At 43.2% G+C, this 19,534-nt stretch overlaps 1 protein-coding gene across 1 annotated transcript; it reads right to left on the reverse strand.

Annotated features, from left to right (window-relative positions):
• Positions 1-1,841: 1,841 nt before the first annotated feature.
• On the reverse strand, positions 1,842-12,811 carry LOC144717356 (dickkopf-related protein 4-like). The gene is made up of 4 exons (XM_078592828.1): positions 12,167-12,811; positions 5,139-5,289; positions 3,871-3,972; positions 1,842-2,964 (listed from the first exon to the last, which is right to left on the reverse strand). The coding sequence occupies exons 1-4, from the start codon at positions 12,350-12,352 to the stop codon at positions 2,582-2,584; spliced, it is 822 nt and encodes a 273-aa protein (XP_078448954.1). The 5' UTR covers positions 12,353-12,811; the 3' UTR covers positions 1,842-2,581.
• Positions 12,812-19,534: the final 6,723 nt, after the last annotated feature.

Genomic DNA, 19,534 nt, shown 5'->3' on the forward strand with positions numbered 1-19,534 from the left:
CGTGATTGCACCCGCCAGCAATTCCTGAATTTAGTTTCGGATATACTTGTGCGAGCAAACGAATGTATTGGTTTCTTGAGCCGAGATGAATTCAAAGAAATATTTGCCTTCAATTGTGTGATCCCATTGTCACGTACACCCCCCGGAAGATAATAAATTAATATATGGCCACGGCAACTTGAACCATCACACACACACCTACAGTATACGAGCTGAAGTCGGCACACAGTAGGCGAGCCTCATCTATTCTCACGTGTGCCGGAAGGCCGCTGTGAAAAGTAGGAAGGTGTGTCTCTTGTTAATCATGTAATCGAAGGTCCATTGAGCAAATAAGTTAAATGCTTTTAAATGCACAAACATTTGGATATGGAACACTAATGCCACTCGTGTTATGTACAAGTCCAAGGGCTTGGTGGTTAGATATGTGTTTCATATCTTTGTATTTCGACTGTGAAAACTGTCAATAGTTTGTGTGAAAATAGATTAGGTTTGCCTAGATTTACTAATGACTGAAGTATTAAAACCTGACGAATGAATCGTGTCATCCATCACAAAACTGAACATGCATACAGGCAAAGTAAAAAAAAGCACACTAACCCTACTTAATATATTTACATGATATTTAACACTTGCGTTTGAATCTAAAAACACCACTGGTAAAGTAAAGCTCTACAGGTATCCGTTGATTGACGAAATTTATGCGTTCATGAAAAAAAACACGCATTAAACGAAATTTCGTAAATCGGAATGGCTTTTTCCATTAATACAAAAAATTAGGGATGTGTTTTGACAATATACACCTACAGTATATCGCTTTTAACAATACAAAAAAATTGACAAATATTAAATCGATTGAATAATTTAAAACAAACAACCATTTAAAGGATCTCGCCGAAAGATATGCGTGTTGGGATGACGGGAAAGGGGTCCTGTCGAGGCGTCACTTGCGCTGGAGGGATCCCGTAACTGCAGAGGATGGATGACGCAACGTCACGGGGTGCTGCTTGCTTGATTAGGGGCCGTCCATAAATGACGTCACGCGATTTTGGACGATTTTTGACCCCCCCCCCTTCGTCACACGGCGTCACAAAGTCAGACCCCCCCCTCAAATATGACGTCACAAAGCTCTGCCCCCCCCACCCCTCAAAATAAAACATGCTTCAAATCGCTTTAAACTATTGTCATTGTAGTGCGTGTTTAATGTGCCGCTGCACTCTGATGTTGTAAGAGAAAAATGTATTAAAAAAGTTTATTTAGCTAAGTAGAACGTGTTGTCTATATTTATTTAAAGTTGCGCATTTTGATGTGACGTCACAATTCTCACTCCCCCCCCCCCTCGTCACACATCGTCACAAATGTCTGACCCCCCCCCCCCCCTAGGTGCGTGACGTAATTTATGGACGGCCCCTTATCTCATGACGCGTGCCATGTGAAATTTCGTTTCCGCGGAATTTCGATTTGTTAAATCGAAAAGTAATCCACAATTTGCCAATTGCGTCAACGCGAAACATCGTAAACCGAACGTCCGTAAACTGTAATAGACAACAGATATGTGTTCACCTAATTGGTGTCTGTACAACTCTTACAAGGGACTTGTTACAAAGGTTCTTATGGCGATTTAAATATATATTGGGCAGTAGTTAGAACTGAAGGAGTGAAGGGCATGTGTGGTTGGTCATTGAGAAAATATTTGTGAGAGCAACTACCTTTGTAAGCACCCATAACCTCGGTACCGTTAAGCCTCCATGTGTGGCCTGAAAGTTATCAGTCGTTTTATTCAATGGTCACCAATTTGCTCTGAACACATCATTCAGTGGCCAGCGCTCGGGGGACTTGACTGCTTGCATTGATTTAATGCAGCACATGTATACGTTTAGTGCTCCCCTCCCCTCCTTGTCAGCTCAGCGATATAACAGTGAGCCGAGTATGTGGCGATCCCTGCTCTTTAAATCGAGGAGAGCGGCGTTTCATGTCGGCGGCCGCGTTTCCCCACCGATATTGTTAAGGCGTACAGGTAAGATGAACACCTATGCAAAGATGTCATGCATTTGCGGAGTTCAATTGAGTGCTGGGCACTGAAATAGTGTTCTCACGTCTGTGTTAGAATTGTGTCAGTGCCCGCTTATGGAAACTAAATTAAACATTAAGTACTAACATCGACCAATAGGTATTACCTAGTGCGTTATGTATCCTGTCAACCTGCGTTCTCAGTGATACCTAGCAACATCAGTCCATCTCGTGGCCAGAGGTCAGTGGATTCAGTGGGAAAGACAAAGATCCTCAATATAACCCTAAACGTACTTATTGGACAAATGTTGTTGTGGGCATCTTATTTAGGTCGCTACGACACACGAGGGGGTGGCCAGCACCACGCCCTGCCGTCGTGGACTCCCCGACGCTATTGTTTTACCCACAGCAACCAGGTACTCATTTGAGGCTGAGTCAATCTAGGGATAGGCCCGGGGGACCATTTCAGATATTCATCACCGATTTTGGCCGTGAAGTGGGAAGCAAATTCAAGTTGCCGGTCTGTAGTGCAAGTGACCTAACCACGTCATTCGCGCTCCCCACAGTCACTCTGTTATACCGCCTGGCACACGTGCAGCAGCCGTGTCGGATGGCTACCACCGGCCCCTCCATCGACAGCGTGTCCGGGTGCCACGTGCGCCTTGTCGTGACCGCCAACCGTGGCTGCCGCCCCGCGACTTCTCCCGCCGCGGCGCGCGTCTTTCTCGGGGGCCCCGCCGGCTGCAGGGAGGGCCCTCGTGGGCCGGCAGGAGAGGCCCGGCCCGCAGTCGCAGCGTTCGAAGAGCTCCAGACCCCGCGAGCCCTTGGGTCTGGCGCGTCGCGAGCACGCCTCTCCGAGCGCGCGCACGCGCTTGCAGACGCGGGACCACAGGTGACGGGCGCAGCAGAGACCCGCGGCGCACTCGGACGAGCGGAGGCACGCGGAGCCCTCTTCAGCTGCGCGGGGCGAGAACGGACGGTGGGCCGGGCAGGGGGGTTAATTTTCAGTTCATTTATTAGGTAATAACGTTTTGTGTTGCCTCCGAAACGTCGTGATTTTTATTTTATTTTTTTTATTTTATTTTACTTCTATTAATTTAAATTTTTTACCTACGTGACTTTACCGAAAAAAACCTAAGAATATGAATCCTTGCAGTCACGAAAGCTTCAAATCTAGAATTAGCCATATTTGTTTGTTGTAGCACAGAATTAGACTGATGACTTTAATCTAAATTGTCTTGTGGTTGTTATTGTTGGACTTGCATCCCACTGGGATTTTTGCACACAGCGTTGACATACGGTGCTTTTTCAGGAAGACTTTGCTGTTTTTTCCTGGATTTTTTTGTTGCGCATAGTCGCTTTAAGATGTTTCTTGTTCATGTTTTTGTTTGTTGCGGTTGCACCCGATTCAAGAGCTGCATGGCTCACAGGGCTATACCTCGATTTAAAGCTTTCGTGACTGCAGGGATTCATCTTCTTGGTTCTTTCGGTAAAGTCACGTAGAAGGGAAATAATAAAATGATAAAAATAAAACATGATAAAATAATTCTCACGACGTTTCGGCCACAACGCAAGCATCCGTCCTCAGGTGAAGAACAGGTCTGTCGGGAAGACAGCGTCTGAATGAATTTCCGACAGACCTGTTCTTCACCTGAGGACGAATAGGATGGAGTAGGTCTGAACTAGATCCACCTTATACAAAACAAATTACACCGATATGTTCATTGTCTTTTGATTGTAACATATGACATTGTTTAAAGGCAGTACAGAGTGTGCAAGTGAATTTGTGATTTTACTGTGTGGTATGATGATGGTGCGGACTTATATCGGAGGTATTCTAACATGATGGAGTGTAATTAGTACCCTTGTGTATGTTCACTGTGGCAGACGGTGGCAGTTGTGATGGTTCCAAACTTTTCACTTCCTCTTCCTCTGATGATTCCGTTGTCATGACAATACAGGTACCTTCAAAAAAACATAAAAACAACAATTGTTATGGACACGTGTGACGAAAAGTGGAAAATCCTAAATATATATTGGAGTTGTTTCAGTAAAATATACGCTATAATAACCATAATAGGTGCTAAGGATATCTAGCTAATAGCCTAACTAGGTTTTTGGAGTTGACAATGTAATGCTTTCTCTGTACCTCCCCATCGATGTATAACCTAAATCTGTACGGTTATGTTATCTCACGTTGAATACAATCACGTGATATGCACTGTTCATATTCGTGCATTGTTATAGCGTTGCAGTCTTTGTGTCTTGCCGTCTTCCATACAGTACAATACTAGATGATTGCAAATATGACAATTAAACGCGTTAAACGTATCGTGTTGTTCTAAATGTAATTTCACGATTTTGCAATCGGGATGATCGTTATTCTAATTGTAATAGCCGTGATGCCTGCTATCAACCTTTCATTACGCAGACTGTTGTTTTGTAGCAATGTGCATGCTTTCATTCATTGTATGGACAAGGGTTGACATAGGCAAGCCGTCATCTCTACATGGTCATGCAAAATAGGTAAAAAAAACAAGCTTTTAATTCACACACTTTTATTTTCACTCAAAAGTATAAAATAAATGAATAAAAGTGGGTGGCTTGCATAAAGAAAATTAAACATATCTAAAGGACGCCACCCACTTTCATTCAGTACATCAAATTTAATTAATTCTGGGTATCAAAAATAATTGATTTTATACTTCAGAGTGCAAATAAAAGTGTGTGCGTTGAAAAGCTTTTTTTTTTTAAATCCTTTATATTAAGTTCGCTTGCTTGCTTAGGACCGTGCAAATCTTTCGGTCGTTTTTTAACCCACTTCCCGTGATCCAATCGAGCTGACATTTTGCACACAGACTCGTTGTGCGTGACAATCTATTTTCGTGAAAAAATGTTTCCTAAATTTTACACTTTTTAGGAAAAAATACATTATATTTAATTACCAATTGCTTAATGCTGCCAGACAATCATCTGAACCATAGCCAGAGGACGAGAGGACTCTAGCCGCCCCGATGCCACGCATATAAAGGATTTATAGTGAAAAACTTTGTTTTTACGGGTTTACTTGTTTATTTACCTAGTCTTTTTTTTATTGGTGTCTCTGCGAGAATCCCTTCGGGTGCAATTACCTTGCTGGCAGTGGCTGCCCAAGCAGCACATTTGGTGGCGGTGGCAGCGCTTGCCAACCCGACGACAAGCCACGCACACGTGGCTTCCCAGGCGCATGCCACCACAGAACATGTCCCGGGAACAGTCGACATCACGTGCACATTCCACTCCCTGCAGGCATAAATAAGAAGCATTTTCGTACATCACCATTGTGCATATCGATGGAAGAGATGTTAATTTGACACATTTGAAGTACCAAACCTCATTGATTTAGATTTTTTTTAATGAAATGATATGATCATTTATTTTTAAAAATACACTTCTATGGCTGTGAACTATTTTGAATTTTTAAAAAATCAATTAACATGACAGTATAAATTACCTACTGAAGTGGTATTTCATCAAGAGCTTCTAGCCCTCATTCTATCCTTGATGTTGCAGATAATCAGCTCGGTTTCACCATTACTTACAGAGCCATCTCAGCGTTCCCCCCATGCCTCTGCACAGGTCGACCCGGTCAAAGAGGATAGGGCGCGGTGGGGGGTATGGCCATGCATTTAGCACTGTTGATGACGAGTTCTGCCATATTCACGCTGCCACCACGGGTCGGATTCCACCTCAGAAATATGGCTGCCTGGGCCTCCTGCAAAGCCTTTGCGGCAGGTAAGGGGACCTGTCCCTGGTTATTTTGTGCCATCCCATGACTGACAGACTGAGCCCAGCACAGTCTCACACAGCAACAACAACAACAACCGCCATTCGCCACTAAGTGGTGGTGACGTCACCACAGCCTACACATACACAAGCCACATTTAGCCCGTATGGTCATACAAACTGTTGGGGTAAGTGCTGTTAGTGAACACCTAGTAAGGTGGAATGCTGATGTTTACAAACCACACCAAGTACCTAATTAGGACTAGTTAACCTCATCCAGGAATAAAAATGGATCACTGCATTTATTGTGATGTGCACGAAGAACCACTCGCCATCACATACAAATGCACACACATGATGCATATTCATGCAGGTGCATGGACACAGGCATATATGGCAGGCGTGTTACAATGCATCCATGGAGATTATAATCATTGTTGCCTTTCAGTCGAGACAATGGTCCCTATACTATAAAGGTATGCACTTTTCGATATATCAGGCACCCAGAGGCACTTTAATATTTAGCATACACATTCGTAGAATACAACTGTTAAAAGCCAGTCTGCCCATAACCGAATAATATAAGGTGCATATCAAATTGATACTATAGTTATATCAGTATCAAGATATTGAATGATACAAAGCCTTTACCCTTTCTGGCACAAGTATATGTGTTGAGATGTAAAAAACATCATCTAGACACCTATTACAAGGCATTAAGTCTGCATTAATCACGCGTAAAAAAAATGCAAACAAAAACATTTGTGACATGTGGCTTATGTAGTTTTAATAGAATATTTCAAATAAATCAATACCACAAAATGGGAGGATTGCCATGTGAGAGAGCATTACATACTTGCGGTGTGCAGAGAGCAATCAGTGTGAGCACCGATCCATGTTCTATTTTTATTTTAAATACATGCATGAACCATAATGAGTGTTCTTTAATATTTGAAATATCGGTGAGTTTTAGCTATGTAATCTATGGCGGGCGGGGGGAGGGGAAACCCTTTCACCACGTGTTATTTGATATCAAATACACTCATTCTCAATTGAGGAATAGTCTGAGCAAACTACTGCACGTACATGATGAAATATATTTGTGATGTTTGAACAAAATATATATCTCAGGCTTCAACATGGTATATAGGAGCTTGATAAGAATGCAAGCATCTATAAGCCAATTTAGCTCTGACTTTTTGCTGTTGTAAACTGAATCTGTGTTGCCCGAAGGCTTTCCACTTGTGGCACACAAAGGCCACCGTACTTCTTTCATTATCTCAACAGGAAACTGTTGTTGCCCAATATAAATATTTAATGCATCTGATTACATATCATGTGTTCGTTTGTAGAGATTAGTCTAATAAATTATCTTGTATTGAAAATGTTGCCTTTGTTATGGTTCTTTCAAGCTTTTAGAATAGTAATTTGTAAAATAGCAATGATGAAGTCATACTGTGTAAATGAATAACATTACCACCAAAATTCTGTATAGAAATCCAGATATTTCGCATTTACATTCACTTTACTAGAAATGTTAATTCCCAGCATGGAACATATTTTTAAAAAAAGGCTACTATGTGATTGGTAAAAAATATATAACATATTTCTGGATATTATAAATCCATGAACGCAGATGTTATGTACTGCAGTATCTCTCTACGGTATACTAAGATTGTGTTGCACATCATTCCTGGGGCGGGGTAGGGGATATGTGATGGTGGGGGGAGCTCAAGATGCATGACACATCTCAAAGAGAGAGGTCAGGCCCTGCAGGCCACGGTGACTCCCTCTATAGCCTTGGGGAATAGGTGGTGTCTGTTGCAAAGGGACACCAGTTTTCACACAGATATTGGGTCACTTGCGCTTCTGTGAGGGTGCATGTTTATGTTTGTGTGATACGCACACATAGTTCAGATGGAGAGACTAGCGAGAGATAGTAAACATAGCACAAAATGTCCAACAAAACATGACAGTCCCATACAAAATGATGAGCGTGTGATTCACATCTTTTGGCAGATCTATTAAAACTTGCCATGAGTTGATGATCTTTGCAAAGTTATCACTGACTCCACCCAAAAAAAATATCTAAATTCAATTTGGATTTTAACTTATTGGGCTAAATTATAGTTACGATAATTTTAAATATTGGTTTTACTGTCATACAATGAACAATACCGTGTCGCAGGGCAAGTGGGTAAATTATGCTCCATAGTGGATAGATAAGTGGTCATGAAGGGATTTCAGAAGTCGTTCTGTAATTTCTGCTTGTGCGGACTGATCTATGAGCATTCCGAATGGGTACTTCACTTCATGACATGATGATAATAGAATTTCGATGTCTGAGAAAAAATAAAAAAAATAAACATAAACACGTGGAACCCACCATTGGAACCTCCTTTGCCAGTAGCAAAATATGATTATTGTTTTTTTTACCCTTTTATCTGGCAGATTTAGAGATGTCGCAGACCTGCCAGAGATTGTCTAAAGTGGTAGCAACCAATCAGGGGCTGTGGCCTGGATGGCATCAAATAATGTCATAAATATTTTCAGGAAAGCCTCATCGAGACTCATGGGATGTTTGTCTATTTCCCTTTTAAGGAATGTTTTGTGTCATTCATCGTCTTTTATAGTTCTGCTGAATGAAGGCCGCCGCATGCCTTTACAGTTAGGGGGACTGTTTGGTGAAGGGGGACTGTTTGGTGAAGCGAGACAGAAGACCAGCTCAGATATCACTAGTTACTTATATCAGCTGTGATGGGAATAACAGTGAGGTTTTGCTGGGTCAATGGTACTTACCACTGTGTCACCACATTATGTATCACAACGAGTGTATACTTTATTTTCTTAAAATAATCCAATTGTCAATTCATATTTAATGTACTCAAGTAAGGTACTTCAGTTTAAAATTGTGTAGCTCAGTAGAGATACACTGGAGCCCAGGGAGATTAATCACTAGGGGGCCTCGCATGACAGAAGACGAGTTAAAGACAATTACTGTTGTAATCTTTTTACAGCATAAACACGTATTTTATAATGCTAATGGCACGTACATTGTTGAGTGTGAACACGTAAAAATTTGTTCTTAAATGTAAAAAAATTACAATAAAATCTGAACTCGGGATTCAAAGCCACATTGATGCTGTGTCATGTTCCATCCCCTCGGCCACATCGCCTCCACCCATAACGCCGTGACTTGTTTCCTCTACATAACCCAACTAACCAGTGCACCGTGTCATCTCAGCCACATCCCTGTCATGCTTATGAATTCACGCACGTTAAATCCAATACTCTCACACCACTAGATTCCATAGATTCACACTCGGGCGATGCCTTCTCCCCGTTCACTGCCCCCACCAAAACTTTGAACCAGTCGCCACTGCTTGCTTCGTTTCCAACAAATCGACGGCCCCTGTTAGCGGTGAATCGACTGATAGCCGAGGATTCCAATCTATCACTCACACTGCCTTTTTAGATTGCGGAGTTACATTTTAATCGTTAAAAAAAATACTGAAATAGTAAAAATACTCAAATTAACAAACAGATATGTTACAATATTTTGAATGTTATTAAAAAAATCTCAAAAGCCCATCAAGACGTGACCCAATATTTTTAAGGTCAAATTTTGATCCATGCATGGTTGATCCAATCTTATGATCAGATTTCGATTTGTGTTTGTTAAAAAAGTCAAATTAGAGCACATTCCGATGGAATGGTTGATGCACAGCTAAATGTTGCCGACGAATACATAGTTCGACTTACGGGGTTGACAGCGTTGTTCTTACGTTGAATTAAGCGATTAATACAATTGCGCCAGATTGTTATGAATAGGTAACGGTGCAGCCCTGCGATTACTCGTCCACGCCACTGCCGCAGAAAGGACCTTGCACTACAGGGAGCTCAAGAGGCACCTCGAGTGTGTATTTGGCCTACCCTTCCACGCTGGCCAGACGTCATGCAAGATTTGCGAGTACCCCCCCCCCCCCCCACCACATGCGACCTGCCAGTCGACTGGTGCCGAGTTGCAGTGGATTGGGAAATCCTGCATGCCTTGAATATGCAACAGCCCTCGGTAAATCCACCGCTGGATGAATATATTCATGCGTTTTTTTTAATACAATTTCTTCACCCACTCTGGTCAGTGGGGATTGGTGAAGGTGCATTGGGGGTGGGAGGAGGGCTAAACCCGGTTTAAATATCACTCGCAACTGATGTTGGCCGACTGGATATCAAAATGAAGGCGCCATGTTCAAAATGCAATGCGTAAACCACATATTGTTGGTAGAATAGCGGACCCGTAAATTCCCTAACTCAGAGCGGGTACTGGCATGGTCGCCTGGGGCAAAACCATCGTTGCTGATATCAACGAACGGGGAAACGCCGATTATTTTAAGGGCTCGATATCCGTGACTCGTCACACGCAAACATCGGATTCTTCCCGTCACTCGCGGGATGCTCTTCCCGTTATCCTCAATGCTGATGACGACTTTAGAAGATGAGAGGAACCGGCATGATAGTGAGCTGTGGGTGGGCGCTAAACTCATCCGGGTTATCTGCAGACGTCGCTGATCGTACAGAGCTGCGGACAGTGAAGTGCTCACATCCACAAAGTGTGACTATGGATGACTATGGCCGTCTTTGTCACGAATCACATCTGCCACTGCCGCTTTGATAAATGACAGTGACGGTGATAACGATCACGGACATGGCTCGACGCGGGTCGCCGTGATATCGCGATACAATATCTGTTCTACGATATCCACGATGACGATATCAGTTATTTTTTAAATATCGTACCTGACCCAAAAATGTCTCAATCGTGTGTGCATGTGAAGCGTTTGCCGGATAAACGTATGCCATGGTGAGTATATGGCGTCACCTTATTCTTACAGGCGGTATGACGTGTAAGGTTGCAACGATTCGGCTGATGTCGAGTGAACCGCGGTTGAATGACGTTTAAGGAATCAGTACAATATTCGTACTTGTAAGTCCATCGATGAACCAATGCAAACAATTCACGACGATGCAAATGTTGAAATGCAATAAAAAAAATTAACCCGTAAAAACAAAGTTTTTCACTATAAATCCTTTATATGCGTGGCGGCTAGAGTCCTCTCGTCCTCTGGCTTGAGATGGCTGCCACCTATGGGTCAGATGATTGCCTGCCACCATTAAGCAATTGGTAATTAAATATAATGTATTTTTTCCTAAAAAGTGTAAAATTTAGGAAAACATTTTTCACGAAAATAGATTGTCACGCACAACGAGTCTGTGTGCAAAATGTCAGCTCGATTGGATCACGGGAAGTGGGTTAAAAAAAACAACCGAAAGATTTGCACGGTCGTAAGCGCGCAAGCAAGCAAGCAAGTGAACTTAATATAAAGGATTTAAAAAGTTAAAGGAAACCGACATCGCGATAATCGGCATATCGTTGAGTTGATGGTATCGAGTGGCGAAAAATTAGGTGGCAATGCCAATCTCACGCAGAAGCGCTCTGCGAGCACGAGGCAAGTGAGCCTGTGTCTAGAACTAATCCCCACATTGCATCGTATCGTGTACCGCACAACAACGAGGAGAAGACGGATGCTTGCTTCGCAGAGCGATGGGATGGTGACGACGACAACTGATAATGATGATGGGTGGGTGGGTGAAACAATTCACAGCTCCTCATTGCCGGCGACGTTATACATTGTCGAGATTCAGGGCCGCGGTGCCATTCGATGAATCAACTCTCATTTGATGAATCGATCCGTCGTTATACCCATGGAGATGGTGAGGACTGAGGGTTTCATTTTCGTCGTAGCTGCGAGGTACAAAAATAATATGCACATACTGCACTATCCTATTTGCGATGACTTCTGAGATGTTATTTTGTGGATGGATGTTTTTTGTGGATGGGAGATATTAAAAAGACTCAATTTAACCGCAAATTCACTTACTTACGATGAGAGTTCTCCTGTAATGTTGCCTGATTCATTACCGGAATACTCTCAATGATTACACCTGTTTCTGCTAGGACTTGTACACTTGCTATGTGGACGAGAATAAATGTATTTGGCTCAGCCCCATCAGTGAATTTCTAAGTCGATGGTTGCAAAAAAAAGCAACTCGTGCCATCCACTCCGATGCCTGTTACGCAGTCTTATCTGAAATCCGTCATATCAGACGCTCACATTGTATGGGGTCAGACAACAGCGTGGAATGCAGGTTGACAGCAGCGAGTGAGCTGTGAATGGATGTGACTGCACGAACGCGTGCACCAACAACATTGCTGCCACTGTGCCACAAAGCCGCGCGCAACGCGAGCAGCACGAGGAGGATGATGATGAGGATGATGATGAGGATGATGATGAGGAGGATGAGGAGGAGGATGAGGAGGAACGGGTGAGCTCACGTGAGTATCGTCGGCCGCGTGGTTCTTCGCCTGCTGTTGCTGCTGCCCGGGGAAGGTGCCGGGCCGCGGAGCAGCGGCGCCCCCGTCTTGTGTCCCGGGACCCTTGATGGCGTTGGGGTGCGGGGGTCCACCGGCAAGGGCTCGTGCCCAGAGCGCGCAGAGACACAGGGCGAGGAACACGGCCATGCCTGCTGCGGATTGCCCAACGCGCGGCGCCAAACTTGAATGAATGCGCACTTGCGAATAAGGCTCGAGAGGTGTTTCGAACGAAATGCAAAGTCGAGCGCCGAGGTTGCCGTAGCGCAGGCGTCCGGTGAGTGCGACTCAGGCGGCGGAGGAGCGATGCGTCTCACGAGGAGCAGCAGGAGGAGGAGGACCCTGGCTGCTGTCGGCGCGAAGGGCTCTGCCGGACTTGGTGTGCGAGCAGGCGGAGAGCGCCGCCGCCTCTTATAGCGATCTCGGCTCCGCGCGCGCGCGCTCACACGGGGGCACTCGCACGCACGGGCACATACACGCGCACTCACACACACACAGGTACACACACACACACACAGGTACACACACACAGGTACACACACACACACACAGGTACACACACACAGGTACACACACACACACAGGTACACACACACAGGTACACACACACACACACAGGTACACACACACACAGGTACACACACACACACACAGGTACACACACACAGGTACACACACACACACACAGGTACACACACACACAGGTACACACACAGGTACACACACAGGTACACACACACACAGGTACACACACACAGGTACACACACACACAGGTGCACACACACAGGTACACACACACACAGGTACACACACACACACACACAGATACACACAGTTACACACACACACAGGTACACACACACACACAGGTACACACACACACAGGTACACACACACAGGTACACACACACACAGGTACACACACACAGGTACACACACACAGGTACACACACATAGGTACACACACACAGGTACACACAGGTACACACACAGAGAGAGAGAGACAAAGATCCCCCGTATAGCTTGGAACAGATTGTTCGGGCAAGTGCTGTTAGTGAGCACCTAATGAAGGCTTGCACGGCACGGGATACTAATTTGAGGCCGAGTCGATCTAGGGGAGGCCCCGGAGCTATTCAGATAATTGTCACTGGTGTTGGCCGTTAGCGGGTCGCCAGGTTCATAGTGCAGTGAGCTAACCGCTACGCTACCGCTCCCCATGCACCCGGACACTCACTCACACACACACAAAATACAAAGATCCCCCGTTTACTCTAAACAGACTGTTCGGACAAGTGATGTTATCGAGCATCTATGAAGGCCAGCACCACGCCCGACCACCTTTGTCTCCCCAGTGGCGATGTTTACACACCACGCCAGGTACTCATTTGAGGCTGAATGCGAGTGTATCTAACGTGTTTTAACAAAGCTACGCACGGGCGAGGCATAAGGATGAATTGTTTACAACTTAACAAGTTTTTATCGCATGCTATAGATTTGTCTCGACATGCGTGTGGAAAACCGGGAGATGGCTGACGATGGTTATTGAAATATTTTCAGATATAGTTTGATCATATGCATATTTTATATACCTGACAACCAATACCGACAATATGTGCGTAAAACTTTAGAGCAGACGCGCAGCCATTCAGGACAACTGATTTCACAGCATGATCACTTTGAAACCTAATGCCACTGAGGTGCTTTTTGTGAGCATAAACAGATGGGAAGCACAAGGTTAGAGTGCTTGCAAACTCACTCAGGAAAACGTCCCTGCCGGCATCATCAAAGTAGCTTGCAGAGTGACATGACAATACGCGCTCGGACAAACGCTTCATGGCGAACATGAATAAGTTCGGCGTGACAGGAGGACAATCGCGTGAATGCATGTGTATGTCACGCTTGTATTTTTAGGTGAAAACATTGTGGAAGCTGCGGCACAATGGTTAAAGTTGCAAAGATAGTGATTAAAATTAAGTCTTAAAATAACTTCAGAAGAGGTGTGTAATGTGGTGCAAAGAGAGATATAAAGAGAGATAAGGTCTGATCTTTTTAATTGGCATTGCCGTTTAAGCAGCAGGTAAAAGTATGCAAAAAGTTATTCGCTATCTGCAAGTGGAAAATTTCAAAGGTAAGAATTAAGCTTCGCTGAAGTAATACATAACAATCCATTACAATTAATAGCAAATACTGCAATATTATATGGAACAAAACATTTATTGGACCAGCCATATTTCAGGATAACCGATGGGGACAGGACAAGTTTAAATCAGGTGAAGTTATATGCAAAATTCATCACCATCTGCAAGGTGTAAAATTGATTTGGGCTGCAAAAAATATGATCCACTGACAAATGCAGACTCATTGCTCCTACAGAATGAACAGAGAACATCAGATGACATTGAGATAGGAATGTATGGGATCATCATTTCTATTATTCATTGCTTATATTAAAAACAATCAAAGGACACGGTTTTAGATACAATTCAGATTGATACCGCACAGATTTGGTGTCACATGTAGGCTCTAGTGTTACGCACAACAGGTTGCAAGTACACGACATCAAATATTAATGAAGCGTCTGTGGCGGTTAGGCGGCATGCAAGATCTGAAAGATGAGGGCCGTGAGAACAAAGTCTTTCATATGAACACGTCAGCAGAGCCAGGTTAACAGCAGCACGCTAAGCACTTTACGCTCAGTTAAACATGCCATGCTTAAACGTTATAGTAACTTATTTCTAAAATGATCAAGTGCAAAGTATCATTCATGTTGATGTCACATTCATGTAATAGCCATGGGCTAATAGCATTAGTATTACAGGCATCATAATGAAGACAACATTTTAAACTTTTGCAGTTCGGAAATAATATTAAAAGAGAAGAGACACTTTAACAGAGAAGTAATTATCATCAACACTTGCATCTAGTGTTCCCAGTCACATACGTTGAAACATTTAAAGGCATAAACCTACTTCTCACACTCATATTAGCATCTCCATGCATTAATAGCATTATAATCATACATATGATTGTATAATAACTCCAATTATGGTGGGGTTTTTTACTACTGCACCCACCTAAAAGAAAATTACATAAATCCACAGGTCTCTATAACCTGTGTGCAAAGAGAGGGTAGAAACATACAACTTCTCACCAACACATTTCTGAGTAACTTTATTGACGATTTCCAATCCGTTGAAAGGTGCAACATCCAGGACACCTCTACTGGACAGCATTCAGTACTGAAAATTCACACGAACATGTGGATCAAAATATCCAACGTCCACCTCATCTATACTAGCTATGTCATTTACCGAAAAAAAAACAATTTAGGTAAATAACCTGAAAGGCTTCAGGAAGTTTTGAGAACTCAGAATTCGGTTACACTGGCTGAAAATAATATGCGGACTGCCTGAGAAATTTCAGGCAATTGCCATTCTGACTGAAATCCAAGGAGTTGACATGATTGTATTTCCTGAAACAGAATTGCCAAATTATATTTTGCTTTTGACTATGGAAGACAAAATTCAAGGTCCTAAATAGATCCACCCTGCTTTGTGCCAGTCGGCTCCCCTTGAGCAGGTGTTATGTTTCAATATAAAGCTTTCGTGACTGCAGGGATTCATCTTCTTGGTTCTTTCGGTAAAGTCACGTATAAGGGAAATAATAAAATAATAAAATTAAAACATAATAAAATACTTCTCACGACGTTTCGGCCACAACGCAAGCAGCTGTCCTCAGGTGGAGAACAGGGCTTTCGGGAAGACGCTGCGTTGTGGCCGAAACGTGAGAATTATTTTATGTTTTATTTTTATTATTTTATTATTTCCCTTCTACGTGACTTTACCGAAAGAACCAAGACAGGTGTTATGTGTTGCGGAGACAGATATGGACTCAAAGGAAGAAATCGGAAGGAGCACTTGAAAGGGCAGATGAGAATGCTAAGATGGATGTTGGGGATATATCGAATGGGGAAGGATGTGGAACGATTAAGTTAGAGCCCTAGCCCTGGTCTATTTACTGTTGGATGAAAGCTTCCCTGCAACACTGCCGTTGATCCGTCTTCGAATCTACTTCGCTGAGTTTTCTTCACCAGTGACGCCACTGGTGGGAGACCGAGCCCAAACTCGGTGGGACACCGCAAAGAAATATCGGCAGTGTGGTTCACTTCATCACGATCCTACCTTCATTATCAATAACATAATCGACCCATCATTTCATACTTGTAATAATACAGTGCAGTATGACAATCACCTATGATAATGGTTTTGTTGTTACAGCCCCAATTCAAAGCACGGCTGGATGAGAGCCTCGTGCCATGCAGGTCGGGCGATTATTTGTTCATACTTCACCACACTGGTTGGCTACGTACGGTGCGAAAGAAGTTCAACATACATACAGCAGTCGATACGGGTCGAAGGCAGGGAGCATCGATGTGGGAGCGTAGAAAGAATGACACAATTGATGTTTATGCAATTCCCTCTGTTTACCACCATGTGGCACAGCACCGAAGCTGGCGATTACAGTCCGGTGTGCGTGGTGATCACCCATCTAAGCCTTATCCAGGCTCAAACCGGCTTAGCGTTTGAGATGTGATGAGATTGACCACATTCTGGGTGATTTGGTCAGCGGCACCATAATGCAGTGCGCGTGCCCGTTCATTTAGGACAAAGACAACAAAAAGTGTTTACATTTCACATCTTCCCTAACAATCATACAACTCGCGCTTAAATATAGGTACGCGTTTTATCGCACACTTTTATTTCTTTGCTTTTAAGACAACAAATTAATACAGTTATTTAAAGGAAAAAATATTGCGTATCAAAATTTAATTTGAAAAACCCAACAGTGTGTTTGGAACCCAGGTCCCCAGATCAGCAGTCCAAAAACTCCAACATGAGGCTAGCAGCTCAGCTTGTGGAATGCGCGTGCGTGCCTGGATTGGGCTTATTTTTACCCGATGACCCATGCATTTCAGCAAGGCTGGCTCTTGGTCTGTGATCTTCTCCAGGGGCCTTAGTACAAATCAACTTGTGCAATTATCGAAATGGCTATAACTAACTAAGACTTGGCATAACTTCACTTCCATAAGGGATTTAATAAACTGAAGTATTGTAAAGTTAGGAAAAAAAATTCGAGGTGGTCATGGCCACTGATATAGTCATTGTCAAAGTAAAAATAAAAAGTAAATCAATCATAACACAATTACATCATTAATATTAATAACACTTACTAATGCATATTTATTATATTATATAAGCAACATTAATACCTGACATATACTTGCCTCAGTCACAGAGCGGCTGAAGCATATGAAGCAATGCCATCATGCCGGCCTTGTTACACGAGTGGTTTTCCGGCAGCGATTGGCTGATGCAGGCGAGTTATAACGTTATCTCCAGCAACCGCTACCGCACCTACGGCATTGTGATGTTACTCGCATGAACATATTTTCTTAAAATTTGTATCCATTTAGTCTTAAAGAATTTAAAATCTTGCTACAATCACTGCCTTCAGAGTGGCTCAGAACCCCAAGTCCTGGCCTATGTCCACCACACAGCTGAGCTCACTGAGGTTTATCGGGCCCACTGAGGTCAACAGTGCAGGTGCTGCCCAGTGCTTCTCTGGGCCCCGGCAGCTTTCATATGATTGGCCCTGACGTGGAATAATGGCTTTGATTGTAGGATACTGAAGGTAGTACAAATAGCAAAGGTCTTGGGTAGGTCAATAGCACCCACAACACGCTTTTGGAAATCATAGTGTTATCAAGGCAGTCTCATGTATACAAGTCCATTTGTAGCGTAATCATGGAATTTTTAAAGGAAGATTAACTTCACTATGGGAACCTCATTTGCCAGTAAAAATATGATAATTGTTGTTTACCCTTCTAGCTGGCAACAAAACTGACACCTTTTTACAAGGAGTCATGTTTGCATAGAACATAACTCTGATAATGTGCACATTATCAGAGTTATGTTATTTTGTTTGTATTATGACTGCAGGTATTGCGGTCTATGCAAACATGACTCCTTGTAAAAAGGTGTCAGTTTTGTTGCCAGATAGAAGGATAAAAAACCAATTATGAAGATTAACTTCTCAATGGCATCAACAACAGTGTCATAATTATAGTATTAACTAATCGTCAGATGGGCCTCCCGCTAGATCAATGGTATCCACAGTGTGAGGAGAGTGGCTGCCACCCAGAGTTCTACAATCAAACAACCACAACACCATAACATGAGCTCCAATAAAGCATTACATGATGGCTTGGTCAGATGTTAACCACATTAGCAAGATATATGCAATTCACTCAGTTTTTTATAGTGGATGTAAACAGTGAGTTCTTGGACTATTCATCTCAAGTTAAGGAATCAGGGTGTGGTGCCCGTAGCATTATTGACACCTAGAGACATTTAACGTAATTTTCCTGAATTAAAAGTAAATTCTGAACAAAAATGGTGACACTGGGATATGGGCACCGTCTACCAACGAGGCAATCGAACTTGAACAAACATAAGATCAAGTTCACGTAAATCGAAGTTTGAAATTTCACCCTTAGGTACAAGAGTACAAAGTATAGCCATTTCAACGTTTCTGCTCGCGGATGAACAGATAATTGTAGGGTGTGGTGAAAGCTTTTTGATCTGACAGCATCTGAATCCAGCATACCAACGAAGGCAATGGAGCATGCTGCTAAATAGCCCACACATGACGATCCACATCTGTGCCTCGCTCGTTAAACGAGACACACGGTGCCCCGCATAGCGAGCGTTCTTTCTCCGATAATTCGCTAAAAACGAGCAATTTTAATTGAGACCAATTTGTTCACAAAACGAGCAAATGTTTGCGTGACGAGCAGAGACCGAGCGATCGAATGCGTTCCCGTGGCGGTAGCGGTTCAACCGCGGCCCGCAATTGTTTACCGGCTGTTTACCGGCTGATTAGCCGTGTGAAGTAGAGGGGGGCCTCGTGGTAATGAATGGGTGGGGGGTGACGGCGCTAATTAATCGCAGACGCTGAGGATAGGAACCTTTAAGCACCGTGCTTCTTTATGTGTGGTAGGTGTTACATTTAATGTTTTCTGACTTTATTTTAAACTTACAATTGGTATTTCTCACGTTAAAAAGTTGTTCAAGAGGGGAAAATGTTGGGGGGCTCAAACGTAACTCAGCTTTTAACCGTGGAGTCAATGGGAAAACGATGATCGTTGAACGAATTTTCGCTTAACGAGACATTTTTCGTGGAACGTATCTCACTCGTTAAGCGAGATGCACCTGTATTGCGATGAACCCGAGGCAAACATGAGACATGACAAAATAATAATAGTGGAAATA

The sequence above is a fragment of the Lampetra planeri genome, chromosome 3 (assembly GCF_965212315.1).
Source record: "Lampetra planeri chromosome 3, kcLamPlan1.2.h2, whole genome shotgun sequence".
NCBI lineage: Eukaryota > Metazoa > Chordata > Hyperoartia > Petromyzontiformes > Petromyzontidae > Lampetra > Lampetra planeri.

Coding starts and splice junctions, on each gene's coding strand:
- LOC144717356 (XM_078592828.1), bottom strand. CDS start 12,352: ATGGCCGTGTTCCTCGCCCTGTGTCTCTGCGCGCTCTGGGCACGAGCC. Junction 5,290..12,166: donor ACGCGGCCGACGATACTCAC/GTGAGCTCACCC, acceptor TTATGCCTGCAG/GGAGTGGAATGTGCACGTGA. Junction 2,965..3,870: donor CACAGTGAACATACACAAGG/GTACTAATTACA, acceptor CGCCCCGCGCAG/CTGAAGAGGGCTCCGCGTGC.